The following is a 17,239-nucleotide window of genomic DNA, read 5'->3' as shown; positions in this document are numbered from 1 at the left end:
TGCCTCTCCAGCCTGGTACTCCTCCGCTAGAAGAAAAATGGCTTTGGGAATTCCTGATTAGTATTCAGAGATGCAAATTCCTTTGGGATGAGTTACAGCGATGGGAAGATATTTTTACATGAAAGGGGAAGGGATAAATCCTGAGGATTAGCACCTGAAAGAAGTGTTGCCCAAAAACCCAGGAGGAAAGGGGGGAAAAGAAAGAGAAAATGAGCTCCTGAGTTCTCACGATAAATGCAACTCTTCCATTTCTTAGCATGTTCAACGCTGACAACCCATTCTAAGTCCACATAGGTAACTGGTCATATAATAAAAATATTTGCCATCTAATTTGTAATCATGAAACTATCTGCTTCAGGAAGATGTGATTTTCTAAGCAGCTTGAAGTGCAAACATAGGACAGTGTTCTTAATATACTTAAAATCATTTTTAAGGGACTGAATTTTGGGGACCGAGATTGTATTATTCTCATGCTGCTGCTGCTGCTAAGTCGCTTCAGTCATGTCCTACGCTTACCGACCCCATGGACTGCAGCCTACCAGGCTCCTCTGTCCATGGGATTTTCCAGGCAAGAGTATTGGAGTGAGGTGTCATTGCCTTCTCCAATCATTCTCATAGTTATGTCCTAAGCAGAGTGCCTGAAATTTAGGAGGAAATTCAATAAATTGTTGATTTAACGTAATAGAAATGTGCTTTGTTTGCAATGTGTGCTGTGCTTGTTAATATATGATCATATCTACTGTTTGTTGAACTTATGTGTCAAGGCATATCATCTCAACTTTTTCAAATATCCAAGATATGTATGGTTTTACAGATGAAACCGAGTGCCAGCATTATTACGTGTTTCAGCCAAGCATAAGATTATAGCTAGACCTCTCCGTTTTTAAGTCCATGTTTGTTCCACTCCATCCATGAAATTTTATAACCACTGTAAATCAATTTCTCGAGAATGGGAATTGACCACAAGGAAATGGTTTTAAAATCTTTACAACATTTTTTAATTAAAAGAAAAACTTTCCCCAGTCCTTAGAATTTCTCTGAAAGCTTTTCTTAACTGTTCTAACTTAATAATAGATCCAAATATCTTCTGACCCTGTCTGAAGCTAATAGTAGTTCTTTGATGGATAATGCAGTCTTATCTCTATGTGGCGAGAGGATGTGGAACCTTTCACTGTGTTTGCTATGAGTGACAAGGGAAGACCTGAGAGTGTCTGTAATTTGCACACATATTTTGATTTCCAGTAAAGAATTCTTAGTAGAGGAAAACACACTGGAATATGGACTTAAATGTATAGGAACCCTCCTTCTTTCACAGGTTTTTCTTTATTAACATTTTAGGTGTCAAGTTCAGTTCAGTTCAGTCACTCAGTCATGTCTGACTCTTTGTGACCCTATGGACTGCAGCACATCAGGCCTCCCTGTCCATCACCAACTCTTGGAGCTCGCTCAAATTCATGTCCATCAAGTCGGTGATGCCATCTAAACATCTCATCCTCTGTCGTCCCCTTCTCCCTCCAATCTTTCCCAGCATCAGAGTTTTCTCCAATGAGTCAGTTCTTTCCATCAGGTGGTCAAAGTATTGGAGTTTCAGCCTCAGCGTCAGTCCCTCCAATGAATATTCAGGACTGATTTCCTTTAGGATGGACTGGTTTGACCTCTTTGTAGTCCAAGGGACTCTCAAGAGCCTTCAACACCACAGTTCAAAAGTATCAATTCTTCAGCGCTAAGCTTTCTTTATAGTCCAACTCTCACATCTATACATGACTACTGGACAAACCATACCTTTGACTAGATGGACCTTTGTTGGCAAAGTAATGTCTCTGCTTTTTAATATGCTGTTTAGGTTGGTCGTAACTTTTCTTCCAAGAAGCAAGCGTCTTTTAATTTCATGACTACAGTCACCATCTGCAGTGATTTTGGGGCCCAAGAAAATAAAGTTTCTTACTGTTTCCATTGTTTTCCCATGTATTTGCCAGGAAGTGATGGGACCAGATGCCATGATCTTGGTTTTTTGAATGTTGTGTTTTAAGTCAACATTTTCACTCTCCTCTTTGACTTTCATCAAGAGGCTCTTTAGTTCTTCTTCACTTTTTGCCATAAGTATGGTGTCATCTACATATCTGAGGTTATTGATATTTCTCCCAGCAATCTTGATTCCAGCTTGTGCTTCATCCAGCCCGGCATTTCTCATGATGTACTCTGCATATAAGTTAAATAAGCAGGGTGACAGTATACAGCCTTGATGTACTCCTGTCCCAATTTGGAACCAGTCTATTGTTTCAAAAAGTTTTCAAAAAGGACTCTCAAGTAAACAAGAAGATAGGCAAATTGAAGATGGATCGGAACTAACCCAGATCTCATTACTTTGCAGCCTGATGCACTAGTGACTTTGACTCTTTGAATCACACTGTACCTGTGTTGCTCAAGCTTTGAAATCTTAGTCTCTTTTCCTGAAGAAACTGCAAATGCAAGGAGATTACAGCTGGCCCTTGAGTGGGGTTGATGGTTTTGGCTTAGATCATTGATAGCTAGGAAGGGCTAAGGTATTTTTCTAGATGATGACAATTTTTATTATCATGCTTAGACTTGAGAAGAGGGAAAGTGGGGTGGGGACGGTGAAAAGAGAAGGAAATTTGAGCAGAAAACCCTTGGAGATCTGTGCGTGACTTGCTTCTGTATTTATCTCTGCTAAAACCCAGCATTTGCAGGGCAGTGCTCTCAGCTTTGGGTAATACTTATCAGAATTAGATGAGGGAATGCTTTTTTTAAATGCAGATTCAGGGCCCCACCTCCAGAATCAATAAAACAGAAAGGGCAGAGCCCAGAAGTCTGCATTTTTAACAATCAACTCATCTGATTTTGATAGAAGTGTGCCTTAGACTTTGAGGAACATTGGCATAGAAAGGTCCTCCAGTCTTTCTGAGAAACACTCTTTCAATACATCCATTCATTTGAGCCAAGTCTAGGAACACAGAGATAAAAGGCATAGTCTCATTTCAGCATTCAAAGAGTTCAAGGTCAAGTGGAGAAGAGAGTTGGAAGCTGTGGTTACAAAATGTAAATAAGTTCATAGAGCAGAAAGAGCTGTGTGCTTATGGAGAGCTGGAGAGGTATTCAGCTCAGCCCACATGGGAAGAAGTGCACAGTCCTGGGGAGGAGGGCGAAACAGAAGAAGGGATTCTGCCTTCAAGGATGAGTGGGCATAAACCAGGAAGAGAGGAGGGAAGAATTCCCGGTTGAGGGAACCCAGTGAGCAATAAGAAGTGTGGCCTCTAGGGAAATACTCAGATGAGACAGGGCAGAAGGGAAAGGGGTAGTAAAAAAGATGGGCGGATGAAGGCAGAGATTGAATGTCTGTCTTTCATCATAAAATGATGTCTTTTCACACAGGTAGGTACATTGCCAGGGCTTTCTGGGTGGCACTAGTAGTAAAGAACCCGCCTGCCAGTGCAGGAGATGTAAGTGCTGCAGGTTCAATCCCTGGGTGGGAAAGATCCCCTGGAGGAGGGCATGGCAACCCACTGCGGTATTCTTGCCTGGAGAATCCCATGGACAGAGGAGCCTGGCGGGCTGCAGTCCTTGGGGTCACGAAGAGTCGAACACGACCGAAGCGACTTAGCAGGCATGCACAGGTGCATTGCCAATGTTCATGTTGCTATTGTTGCAACAGCAGTGGATGCGTCGTTCCAGGTTGTGGTCTTTGCCTTCTTAGCAACAGCCCTCTCAGTGCAGCAGTGTTCTGATAAGCTTCCAGCTGAGAAGGAATTCAGAAAAACCCAGGGCAATCCTAACTGGATTTACCTTCTTGTTTCATTCATTAATCTTTGTCATCAGATGTCTTGGACTGCAGTAGAGCTGAAAGGTCTAACTCAAGGAAGCAAGAAGGGTGACTACGTACAGAACCAGAGCAAAAACTCCACAATGAATATATGTGGGAGTATACATTACCAATTTTCACATCTTGTGTAAAATACAAATGAGTCCATGGATAAAAATGAAGTCATGTTCATCACAGTTTTTTATAAAAATCAGGATTAAAAAACGTACCTGAAGTTACCACTTTGTTCTCAAATGCTTGAATGATGCCTTCACTGCCACAAAATCTACATAAACTGCCATTGTAACTCACAGTGTGTGGTTATGCAAACGGAAAAAACAACAGAAGCTAGAGTAGAAATCTGAGCATGCTGTGCTAATATGAAAGAGCTTTTTTCTTTAACCAGAGAAAATCATGTCATTTCAGAATAGTACTGCGTATATCCACCCAACCATCAGTATAGAATATGTGGGGAAATGTGTGTGTGTGTGTGTATAAATCACACTCAGCTGTATTATGATATTATAAATGATAGTAAAGAGAGTGAGCATTATCAAGTGTTGGTAATATTTCTTTTCCTCCACACTTATACAGAAAAAAATTTAAAATGGTGTTGGAGGGGGCAGGAGGGAAGAAAAGTGTCTTTAAGCTTCGAAATGGATTCTGACTGTAAATATCATTTATTGCAAATAATATTATCAAGTAGTGAAACACCTGTCTTTGAACTCCTTGCAGTTGTGTGTAATACTGGAGCCAATGCAAGAACTGATGTCCAGACATAAAACTTACAACCTCAGTCCGCGGGACTGCCTGAAGACCTGCTTGTTTCAGAAGTGGCAGCGGATGGTGGCACCGCCAGGTACGACCTCGCTCTTCACTTTCCATCTACGTACTTTTTCCGAGGCTTCTTCTGGGGATGAAGGGATAGGAAAAGGGAGTGATTATAAATGTATCAGGCAAAGTAGTTTATAAGGGATGTTCTGACCCTGGTGTTGGATCCAAAGACACTGAGTTGGTGAAGGGCAAGCATCCTTCCTCTGTGTGGTGGCCATGCTCCACAGTCTCCTCACTTGCTAGATTTAGGAGGACCTGAAACTCACAGAAGGAAATTGATTTCTTTAATGTTACTGAGAAGATGCTGATAAAGCCAAGATGAGAATCAAGGTTCACTATCTCCCAGGCCAGTGGTCGTTCCACTGGACAAGACTGGTGACCACGGATGGCTTACTTTAGTTTTCTTTGTCCTTTGAGGAATGGTAGATATTACTACGGAGAAGGCAATGGCACGCCACTCCAGTACTCTCGCCTGGAAAATTCCATGGACAGAGGAGCCTGGTAGGCTACAGTCCATGGGGTCAAGAAGAGTCGGACACGACTGAGCGACTTCACTTTCACTTTTCCCTTTCATGCACTGGAGAAGGAAATGGCAACCTACTCCAGTGCTCTTGCCTGGAGAATCCCAGGGATGGGGGAGCCTGGTGGGCTGCCGTCTATGGGGTCACACAGAGTCGGACACGACTGAAGCGACTTAGCAGCAGCAGCAGCAGAAATTACTAAAAGAAAGGGGGTCAAGGAAGAAGAAAGGAAGAATGGGGGGATAGGCAGAAGAGAAAAAGAAGGAAGGGAGGGAGGGGGAAAGGAATAGATGGAAGAAAAAAGGGATGGAAGGAGGGAGAAAGTTTTGCCCTATTTTTAAAGATACATAATATCAAAGGGTACTCTGATCATGAAAAGAATACATAAAAGACCCCGTTTCTCTCACTTCCCTAGGATGCAGTTTAGATACTGTAGTCTCCTGCTGGGGTTCTGAAATTACTGCTTCAAGTCATCATTAATTGTCTTTCTATCTAATACATTTCACTCCCAGGCGTGTGCTGAGCCTCATTGATCATAAAAGCAAAATGTATCCGTTCGCTAAAAATTGTTTTTATGAAGAGTAATTATTAACATGAGGCACATAGCTTTCTGAATCATGAAATATAATGGTCACCTTCCACTGGTAATTGGCCAGGGGTTTTAAATAAACAGGATATAGTCAATATAATCAAGTACATGTTTAGAAAGCTGGGGAAATGAGCATTACTTTACATAGAATAGTTGCATCCCCATCTTAGGGGAGTTTTCAACATTTAGAACATTGTTTTTCAAAGATATTAAATGCGCTTAAATTGGCCTTATTTTCTCTTTCAATATCAATAGGGTTTTATGGGGGAAAAATTTCACTCACTACAGATCTTGAAAACTTCTATTTCCTGATGTATGCACACATAATTCATATGACGTGTGTGTGTGTGTGTGCGTGTGTGTGTGTGTGTTAGTCATTCAGTCATCTCTAACTCTTTGAGACCCCTTGGACTGTCACCCACCAGGCTCCTCCGTCCATGGAATTCTCCAGGCAAGAATACTGGAGTGGGTTGCCTTTCCCTTCTCCAGGGGATCTTCCTGACCCAGGGATTGAACAGGGGTCTCCTGCATTGCAGGCAGATTCTTTACCATCTGAGCCACCAGGGAAGCCCCATAATTCGTATATTATAGATTAATTCAGTCATTAACTCAACAACTATTTATTGAGCCCCTACGAGATACCAGGCACTGGCCAAGCCACTCTGCTTACAGCACTGTGTGAAAACAGTCACAAATCACAGTCTCTCAGACCTTTCTTAATTTTTTTATTGAATCTTCACTAGGGTTGTTGTGAGGTGTGAGATATTTCTTGTTATTTCCGTTTGATATAATAGGCCTGAGATTTAAAGTAGAGCTTGCCAGAGTTAGTGCAGGGCTAATCAATGGAGACCTATGTCACAATACGTTTTTATGTCTTCAGTTCATGACTGCATTCCTACAGCCACGTACAGGCAGTAGGAGCCACCCAGAGCCAACATTTTAGGCATATTTTCCCAAAATTCCATTAAAAATACAATTAATTTTTTTATATAAAAAGCAGCAGATTTCATGTCAAAGGAAGAAGACGCTGGTCAGGGGAAACTGGGGTATTCGCCTAACTTTAGACTGTACCACTCAACTCACCTCCAGCTGCCTAAGTTGGAACAATTCTGTTTCCCAGTTTCCATAACCTTCAGAATAAGCACCATGACTCTCCATGGATAGGAATGTTAGGCCTCTGTCGACGAATATCTTCAGACATTAAGACGAAAATATTTATGAAAGAAAAAATAGTGTATAAATAGAAACCTTCTACTTCTTCATCAAAAGTCAGGAATAACATGATGGACCCAGTAGTCTTTGAAATGAGCCTTAAAACAAACTCACCCCATCGTCCAATAGAAGCAGCAAAAATGTTTCAAGAAAATGCCAAAGGTCACCTCACTTAGTTCCAATACAGCCCTAGCTTACCCTCTTCCCATCAGGGTTGGACCTAGAATAGGGTTAGCTCTTACATACCATTTCCAGTTCATTTAGTAAGGGCCTGGAACAGGCTTCTGGAAGTTTCTCATTCTCAAAACAAAGATTATATAGCACCTAACTAATAGAGTTGCTATGAATATAAAATAATGACCCAAAATATCAGAAATATGAAAACATTGAGTCATGCTCATAATGCATAATAAATAAATGAAATTCTTCTTACTACACATTTCCATAAGTCTGTACACTTCCAATAAGATCTTGCCTCATCCTTCATGTTCAAAAAAAAAAATTTTTTTTTTCTATTTCTAAACCTTCTGGAAGAGGTCTAGTTTCCTTTCATTAAAATATTGATTATAGCATATTAAGACATTTCCCCCCAGGAATTTTCAAGTTAGTTGCATCCTTTAAACACCAGGGTGCAAACCATGGGCATTTCTCCTGAGCTTGGGAATCCATCCATAAGTTCTACATCAATGGCTGGTTGGATGGACACTTCTTTTTACTCCAGCATTTATTTCAAGGTGCAATAGAACTTGGCTGCAATATGACACTTGGCCAGTAGGTGCTGCTGTTACTCACTGGGTCCCTAATTTAACTAAATTCATACAGGTGGCGCTGCTAGTGGTAAAGAATCCACCCGCCAATGTAAGAGTTACAAGTTTCATCTCTGGGTGGGGAAGATCCCTGGAGTAGGAAATAGCAACCCACTCCAGTATTCCAGTATTCTGGAAAATTCCAGAGGAGCCTGGTGGGCTGCAGCCCAAGGGGTCACAAAGGCTCAGACACAACTGAGGGCACACGTGTGTGTGTGCACACACACACACACAAACACACTTTTCTCAGGCCTTGGAGGCTCCCTAGGAATCTCAGTGTGACTAGTTTGAAAGTCGCTCAGTCGTGTCCAACTCTTTGCAACCCCATGGACTGTACATTCCATGGAATTCTCCAGGCCAGAATACTGGAGTGGGTTGCCATTTTCTTCTCCAGAGGATCTTTCCAACCCAGGGATCAAACCCAGGTCTCCTGCACTGCAGGCAGATCCTCAGAGCTCTCTTTTTATTATAAAAAGAAGGTAGGCCATAAAATATTTTTCTCAAAATTCATAATGGTAATAATATTTTAAGTTCAAACTGTGATAGTGGTATAACCCACCCCTAAGACTTACTGATAGAGTCCAGACATATAGAGGGGCTTCCAAGGTGGTGCTGGCGGTAAAGAATCCACCCACCAATGCAGAAGAGGGAGACTCAGGTTCAATCCCTGGGGCAGAAAGATCCCCTGGGGTAGGAAATGGCAACTCACTTTAGTGTTCTTGCCTGGAGAATCCCAGGGACAGAGGAGCCTGGTGGGCTACAGTCCATGGGGTCACAAAGAGTGGGACATGACTGAGCGAACGACATAGAGATGAAACCAGAAAGAACAATTAAATGCAAATCGCTTTATAGACACGTTAAAGAAAAGAGTTTCCATCATTTCGTGCTAAAACTCGACCATCAGTTTTCTCCTTTTGGGTTTTGTCAAGTTAAAAGAAATGGGGAAAAAATGTCAATAGCCTACTCTTTTCAGTTTACAAAAGCGGCGTCACTGGAGGGACCCTGGTGGGTTGCCCGGGAACTGATCCTCCTTGCATTCTCCATATTGCAGCAGAACCCACAAGGCAACCGACAACCAAACGGAGGAAAAGGAAAAACTCCACGAGCAGCACCTCCAACAGCAGCGCAGGGAACGCTGCCAACAGCACCAGCAGCAAGAAGAAGACCACGGCTGCCAACCTGAGTCTGTCCAGTCAGGTACCTGTAAGTCTCGCTTTCCTTTTAGGCGGCAATTCCTGCCTTTACCGTCTCCCAATTCCAGGGGGGCCTGCGGAAAAGACTCTTAGCTGCAAAGACCTTCTGCGCCCGGCGGGCGGGAGGTGGGGTGGGGGAAGGGGAAGGCAGGGACAGGAATTGGGAGGAAGGGGGAGGACTCTGTCCTGAAAACCAGCCCCTGCAAACTGGGAACTAGAAAGCAATACACAGAGTCTGTGCTGCAGCGGGACAGGAATGAAAATGCCGTCAGAGTCGCAGACAGGAGATATGTCACCTAAGGTTTAATTAAAATATCACTGAGTGATGAGCCTGGTGGCAGATAAGGGGCTCTGGGCACCATCGCTGGGACCCTGTGTTCCACTGGAAAGCTAGCTCCGGGCACTCAGACTCCAGATTGTCATTTGATTGTCCCCAAACCGCCCCCCCCACCCCGAGACGTGAGCATCTCCTCTTATTTTAAGACTCAGGTAATTAACTCAAGGCCAGTGCAGCTCACTGGATTTCGCTTTCCCTGTTTCATTAGCTTAGAGGGAGGTTCAGCCCCAGGTTTGGTCTGAACTCTCTTGACATCTTGACCCTTTTCTCTCAGTTGAGGGTCTTGACAAAGGAAATGGGCCTCTCAGAAGGGGGCTTCTTTGAACTCTGAGACTGAAAGCCGAAGGTGTCCCCAGAAGGGCAAACCTGGCAGATGGGACCTTTCTTCCTCTCTTCTTGATTTCTTCCCCAATCCTCTCCCTTTTTCCTGATTCCTTCTGGACATTGAATTCCTCATCCCAGAATTAGACCGCTTACCGCTTTTACTGATAAGTTCTCACGTTCCTTGAAGCACGTCTTGCCTCTTCAGTGGCCTGTGGGTTTTCCTTCTCTGCGGCCCTTGGTACATCACCCCAGCAGGCTCTCGACTGTCCTTCCTTCCAACCCGGGGATTCTCGTGGTGCCTCAGAGGCGCCCTCTAGATCCTGTGTCTTTGAGAGTGTGTCCTTTCTCGTAGGCTCCCTCCACCTCCAATGCAGTTTTTTGGTTTTTTTGTTTTGTTTTGTTTTGTTTTTACCTTTCCCCTCTTTCTCACTCTTGGGCTGTGGTCCTTCTCCTTCAGGCTCTGATCCTGCTGTGTCTCCTGTCCATGTGACAGTGGACCATCCTTTCCAGAACATTCTCTGCTTACTTCTAAGTGTGGCTTTCAAATCTGTCCCCCCACCCACTTGCCCCCACGTCCCATTGGTCAGTTCTCTTCGGCTAAACCCAATCCCATCAGTGTATCGGAGAATTACCTGGCCTCTCCTCCTGTCCTCCATAGACAGAGGGTACGGTTGCCATTCCCCAGTACATTGAAAAGAAAGAGTCATGAGAGAGTGGCCAGCCTGTGGGATAGGTGTCATTTTAATTTTAAGAGCATTAGGAATTTCAGTCTTTAGATAGTACCAGAGCCACCTCTGTTTTTAACTGGGCTATCATCCCTGAAGAGTGAGGGGGGTGGAAATCAAAGGAGAAAAGCAGTCTTCTTATTAAGGTGCCAATAAGTTATACCCACTGCTGCTTAGTTAAATGGAAAATGCATAGAAAAAAAAATGGCCAGATGTAAATAAACCAGCCCCCAAAGCATACATAAGTAGCCTATTCATTAATTTAATCCAAGAGTTTTAGAAACTAAAGGTTGTTAATTTCCATAAACAATTGAAAGTACATTCCAGAGATTTCTGGAACTCTGACGTAGCTACTTAAAGGCACAGGGACTGCAAGAATTCAGAGTGGTTCATCAAGCATTTTCTGAGCTCCTATTGTGTGCCCTATACTATACCAGGCAGTGATAATCCCAAGATACAAATTTAAAAAAAAAAAACCAAGACCAAAAGATGCCCAAACTCCATCATTGACGAGCTCACTGTCTAAAGGAGGGACGATGAAGAGGTTGCTTCTCTCCTGCCAACTCAGTCTCCTGGGGTCAACTCACAGGGTAGAGTGTCCAGAAAGATTCCGAGCCTGAACTAGGTGTGGTTGGCCATCCATTAGTGATGTCTGCCATGGGTACAGAATAGCAGCTACCTGTCCGTGTATTTTCACATACCTGGCCTAGTCAGAAGCATTGCAATGTTTTTTAAAGAACACCTGACTTTTTCTACTCCATTACATTCTTGTCCTCCCAACCAACCATCGCATTTTGCTGGAAGATGCCTGTGTTGAGTGGGTCTTTAATGAGTTAAGACCCTTCTGACAAAAGCAAGGCACCATTAGAAAGTGCAAGAAGAATGTTAGCAGTATCCTCACCATGCAATGAAGGATGTTTTCATTAAGTGAAACTTACAAATGGCTGAGAGAAACAGGGAAGTCATCCAGTTTAGGCAAACGTGTCCATTTCTGCAGGTCCCCCAGCTGGTTGGATGTCAGATGATAAGCACTGACTGGCTTGTAAGGATCACATCTTTTGTGTGTCCTGAATCACCCACACCCCATTCCTGTTTAACTAGAAATGCCACTTGTTGGCCTTAGCTGCCCTGTCTGAAGGCACGGACAGGGGGGACGTGTTACCACGGCCACGGCTGTGGTCCGCCCAGCGCCGGACGGCAGCATGTATGTCCAGCAAGGGCTCAGGTTTAATGCTCGGCTTCTGCTTCTCACTCCATGAGCAGGGGCTAGGAGCGACCCTGAACCGCAGCCTCAACCCTGGGAGGGATGGAGACCTGTGTCAGTCCACAGCAGTGACCCCTGCTGGCCAGTTTAAGGAGAAGCATTGAGGGGCCCTGAAAGGAGTCCCTTCCCGTCCTCAGAGGTTGGTGGTCCTTGCTCGGGGGCTTAGGGAGAAGAGGTAACACGGGCACCAACTGGTGGCATCCCAGGGCCTCCAGCAAGGAGCAGAGGGATCTGCCTCGTGGGGAGTTGAGACCACACGGGTTACTCTCAGGTGGACCCATATCGCCTTGGGGGGGTCCCACAAGACAGGGCAGGAAGTTCAGCTCTCACTGTGGATGTTGAATGATGTGGGGTCGGGGGGATTTTTAAAGATGTGGGGGTGTGGGGAAAGTGATGCCACACCCCCCGTTACAAGAAGCCCCAAATGTGCATTGGGCTTCCCAGGTGGTGCTAGTGGTAAAGAACTCAGCTGACTATGCGGGAGACAAGAGAGATGAAGCTTTGATCCCTGGGTTGGGAAGATCCCCTGGAGGTGGGCATGGCAACCCAATCCAGTATTCTTGCCTGGAGAATCCCATGGACAGAGGAGCCTGGTGGGCTCTAGTCCACGGGGTTGCAAAGAGCTGGACACAAGTGAAGTGACTGAGCATGCACGCAAAACGTGCCTTATGTCTCCATCCATTTTGCGAAGATAGCAAGTCAAGCCCACCTGAGTGGAGAACCCATGTGCTAGCCTGGAGGTTTAGCAGAGCCAGCTAGAGTCCTGTGCATAACTGTGTAACTGTCCTCAAGCCTCTAGGTGCATACAAAGTCCTTAGCACACATCTGTCTAATTATAACTTGCCGTCTAGTCATCACTCACACAGGCACACGTGTGCACACACACTCACATACGTACACCCACAATTATGCATCTGGCTAAAGATATGTTTTATAATCAGTAAGGCAAACGTGGCATCTCTCTGAAATTTCAGATACTCAAAAATATCTATGCCTGGGCATCTTTTCCGGTTGTTCCTGGAACAAAGATACCCCAAACATACTATGAGCCTGTATGAGCCCCATTTGAAGAGATTCAAATCACTGTTTTTGGAGGACTTTTCTAGAATGGCTGTTGTTTGCTGATACAGTGAAGGCATCTGGAGTGTTGGGAACTTCTTGGCTACTATCACGTTTAAATCGGCTTCTTCTGTTTCCAAATTATGCTACTTCCTCCCATTCCCCCAGCCTCTCTCGCTGACCTTGGACTCGCAGTGCTAATGCAGACCCATGCGTTGGCTCTAACATTCTTCTCCTGCCCTGTGACACCAAATGCATGTGTTTTCCCAGCCCTTCAAAGGGCACTGCACACAGGTCACGAGCTGGGGTTCACCCTCGTGTGGCTCTCTGCCACATCTTAACCTGGCCTTGCCTCCTGCCTTTGCTCCTGACTGTAAGCACAGTCTCCTGAGGGCCTGCAATGAAGGGGCCCTTTTGGTATCCCCAACACCCAAAGGGGTCGGGTGGAAGCCCCATTCCATTTAACGTCCCATCGGCTTTCTTGACACTCAAAGTCTGTGTCTATTTTACATCTCATTTCAAGAGTCCTTGTGAGGCTCTTAGAAATCAGTGTAACATCTAGCTCCTGGTGGCATCATAAGGACGTTCTTAGGGACTCACAGTTGAATACCCCACTGGCACCCCGATGGCTGAGTCTACTCAGGTCACCTTTGAGCCATTTACTTCATCTGAGACATTTCTCTTTAACATCCTTGTTATCAATTCACAAGAGTGATTAGTCTGAAAACACATTGTGAAACCTATTGATTATCTTCCCTCTAATTTGAGGGGAATCGATCTATCAGACAAACAAGGTTTTCCATTCCAAAACAAACCAGATGGCCACAAAGGGATTAGTTCAGTGGGCACCTTCAAAATTTGAGAAGGGTCCTGGAGGGACAGCTGGACCTTTCTCCCGACCACAGGCAGTGTTCCACTCATAGACTGCCTCAGGCAGCCTCTCTTGCCCCAGTGGAAAGAGCATTTGCCCAGTTGTCAAGGCAAATTCGCACCTGTATCAGCAAATGCTTACTTACATCTCCAAAAGCATCTGGCTGGCCCTGATGTTTCAGCTTCAGCCGAGGTCGAGGGCAGTCAGGCACTCTTAAGTAGATTGTTGCTCAGAGTTAGCAGAGCAGGATTCACCTGACGGATGCCCTGTGCCATGCCCAAGTCAGCCACTGGGCCCATAAGGCCCCCTTGGAATACGGAGGCCAGAGCCATGCCTTGGGTAGGCTTTCTCTCCCCTGTCCTCAAGCCTCTGCAGCAGTGGCCTCTGCCAAGCTCCCAGCTCTAGGAGGTGCCTTCCTTGTTTGCATGGAAGGACAGTTTGTACTTAAAGGAGTGATTAGATGGATTCTTCTTGCACGCTTCCATCTCTGATGATGACCAGCTTCATCGATATAATTATCATTAGTTCTCTTCATCTTCCTTTAATGGCACCAGCTGGACAGACTAGTTCTCTTTACTGCCCAGATTGGTGGTGGGGTTGCCTGTGTGGGGATAGGTGACAGGCACCATGGAATAACAGATGGTAAATTCAGGGCTTGTTGGCAATCAGCAGGTTTTTGCTAATGACTTAATTAGCTATGCAAATTGTCAAATCAGTGTGAACATTGTTTTTATCGAAAACTTTACCTAAATTAATTACCATAATTAAGTAGCAGAATGTCAAGGATGTTGGCTGCATAAAAGGGCCTGGCTGAGTAGGAAAAAAGAGAGATCTGTCTTCAATTAAAATGTATACCGTCCTTGGGACAGAGAAGATGCCATTTGGAATGAGTTGCGTGAAGGTGGCAGAACCGCCTCCTCCCCGGCGTTGGCCGCTATTCTCAGTAGTTGGCAAAGCCGTCCCGAGACCCTCAGTAAAAGTGGTGGCGTTTCTGAGGCCTCACACAGCGCCCACTGCCCTCTCAAGAGTCCCCAGTGTCGGCAGGTTGCAAAGCGTGGATTTTTTTAATTTTGAAAAATCCATTTTTTTATTTCTGCAGATTGCTAGCATTGCTCGTTCTCCGGTGTCAGGCTGCACACTAAGGACATAAACTCGCGTGGTTGTTTCCCGTCAGGAGGCGATGTTTATTTCCTGTAGAAATCCAATATGCGTCTTGGCCCCCCCGACACTGAGACTTGACCCCGGTGTACAGGACACGGTGTGTCTGACCCAGGTCCCCCAGCGCCTCCTCCCGCTAGTGTTTTAAGGGGCTTCTCTCTCCCAAGGTTCCCTGTAATAATGTCAGCTGCTGTTCACAGGATGTGATGGTGGTAGGAGAGCCAACTCTGATGGGAGGTGAGTTTGGGGACGAGGACGAAAGGCTAATCACTAGATTAGAAAACACGCAGTATGATGCGGCCAACGGCATGGACGACGAGGAAGACTTCACCAATTCACCCGCCCTGGGGAACAGCAGCCCATGGAACAGTAAACCTCCGGCCACTCAAGAGACCAAATCAGAGAACCCCCCGCCCCAGGCTTCCCAGTAAGAGTGACCGGCTCCAGAATCCACTGTCCATAGCCCCCGTGGGTCACGCTCACTATTTCAGATCCTTACTTGCAGGAGAGGAAGGAGCAAGACGTTAAAACTTTGCCACGCAAATACCGATTTCTAAACCACAATGATCTGAGTTTCTTTCTTCCTTTTTTTTTTTTTCATTTTAAATTGAGAGGACCATTCCAAATAAACTTCCATGACCCCTCCCTGGAGGCCTTCGCAGGTAACACAGATACTGGCACTGATCATAACTAAAACAAGAGCAAATGCTAGCGCTTCTCCTGGCTCAGTTTGAGCCATGTTTGTTAATTTCCTTTCGCCAACCCCGCATCCAACCGTCCAACGAAGGCCATATTGTCAGTAAACCCTCAGTGCTCAGGATCCCATTCTATGCCGAATCCAACTACAGATGACTTTTTAATATTGTAAAATATTTTCTGCTTTTTGACTTGCATCTGAGAGTTTCTTGTTTCAGTAAAAAAAGAAAAGGAAAAAAAATCCGCTTTTGAAAAGTAATTTAAACGTACCTTTTTTTTTTTCTCTCTCTCTCCTTCACCTTTTCTTTCTTTGGGTAACAGCGAAGAGGGCCCAGCAGGGTAATTTATGGCCAAGCTAATGTCAATTGGTCCTCGAGCCCGAGTTGGTTCAGTCGAGCCCGAGTGCAGAAACAAGAAATGTCTTTTTGTCATCAGAGATACCAAGGCAGATTTTTACGTAAAGAAAGGCACCTGGCCCCTTGAGAATGTATTCATTTGTAAAATTGCTGTTGATCCAAATATTTTCAAGCCATGTAATCCATTAATTTTGTGGGCAGTTTAATAAATCTGAAACTTCTGGGTTTCTTTTTTTTTTAGTGTATCTGAGTTGACTGTTGTTTCTCTTCATAGTATATTTCCTGTATAATATTTTGTAAAGCCCTCGCCTGGTTCTTTTATGGGGACTTTTCTTTGGGGGCAATCCCAGTGTATTTATGTGAAACTTTATAAAAGAACTAATTTTTCCATTCGCATATTAATATGTTCCTCTATACATGTAAAGACACAGTGGCTCGTGTGTTATAAAACAGCTGTATTTTATGTATGCTTTACTGATAAGTGTGCCAATAATAAAACTGTGTTAACGACCAAAGCAAATGAGTCTGCGTATCTGTGATCCTGGCAGAGAAATCTGCCCACGATGATGAGAAGTACTGAGCATGGATTTATGACCCAAATCCCACATGGAGTGGGACTGTGAAACGGCTCATCTTTACAAAGTACAGTTCCTTCCACACTCGCTGCAGTTGACTTGGGCAAACACAGGGATGCCTTCTCTGTGCTGGGCACTCTGCTGGCCACAGACACGGGGATTGGAAAGCAAGGGTTGGCCTGGCTCCCAATGGCTGGTCAAATACAAGGGCAGAGGCTTCCACTCACTGAGCACTTACTCTGTACCAAACATCTCAGTTTAAGGTCCACAGACATTACTTCGGGCTTCCCCGAGAGCTCAGACAGTGAAGAATCTGTCTGTAATGCAGGATACCCAGATTCTATCCCTGGGTCAAGAAGATCCCCTGGAGAAGGGAATGGCAACCCACTCCAGTATTCTTGCCTGGAGAATTCCATGGACAGAGGAGCCTTTTTTTTTTTAGCTAATCCTCACAGCTCCACCAAGAAGGCCTTCATCTCCCCATTTTTTATAAATCAGTGCTCTCACTTGCCTATTTTTCTAAAAAGCTTATTATACACAGATTATGGAAAACTCATTTGAGGACTTTGGGTTTCAAGAACTTTCGTCACATTTGTCTACTCTGTTCGAATGAGGAAGATGAGAGAAGAAATCTGTTAGCATTCATTGGGTGTGTATAAAGTGCCAGGCCATAGTACTAGATCATCTCAGCCAGTTCTGGAAAAGAGGGGCTTGAAAAAGAGAAGAGAAGGGAGAGTGTGTCTCTTAGGTTGAGATTCCCGGAAGCAGAACCTGGCACCAGAATTCAGAGCACAGAGTTACTGAGGGGGTCTTCTTCAGTTTAAAAAAAAAAAAAACAAATCTTTAAGGGAGTGGAGAGGCGAAGATGGAGAAGAGGAAAGAGCTAGGAAAGCTGCAAACTC

At 44.7% G+C, this 17,239-nt stretch overlaps 1 protein-coding gene across 13 annotated transcripts in view; it reads left to right on the top strand.

Moving 5' to 3' along the window:
* The window catches only part of LDB2 (LIM domain binding 2), a 468,402-nt gene extending 452,125 nt beyond the window's left edge, over positions 1-16,277 (top strand). Inside the window, exons 6-9 of one of the 13 annotated variants that reach the window (XM_060417462.1) lie at positions 4,553-4,676; positions 8,831-8,976; positions 11,622-11,761; positions 14,652-16,277. In XM_060417462.1, coding sequence (XP_060273445.1) covers positions 4,553-4,676; positions 8,831-8,976; positions 11,622-11,726 — 375 coding nt within the window. In that variant the 3' untranslated portion in view covers positions 11,727-11,761; positions 14,652-16,277. Of the gene's footprint in view, positions 1-4,552; positions 4,677-8,830; positions 8,983-11,621 lie in introns of all 13 variants that reach the window. The other 12 variants (XM_060417458.1, XM_060417459.1, XM_012180398.4 and 9 more) reach the window with 12 other exon arrangements.
* Positions 16,278-17,239: the final 962 nt, after the last annotated feature.

This window comes from Ovis aries, chromosome 6 (genome assembly GCF_016772045.2).
Source record: "Ovis aries strain OAR_USU_Benz2616 breed Rambouillet chromosome 6, ARS-UI_Ramb_v3.0, whole genome shotgun sequence".
Taxonomy (NCBI): Eukaryota; Metazoa; Chordata; class Mammalia; order Artiodactyla; family Bovidae; genus Ovis; species Ovis aries.
This window is presented reverse-complemented; position numbering and strand designations above follow the sequence as displayed.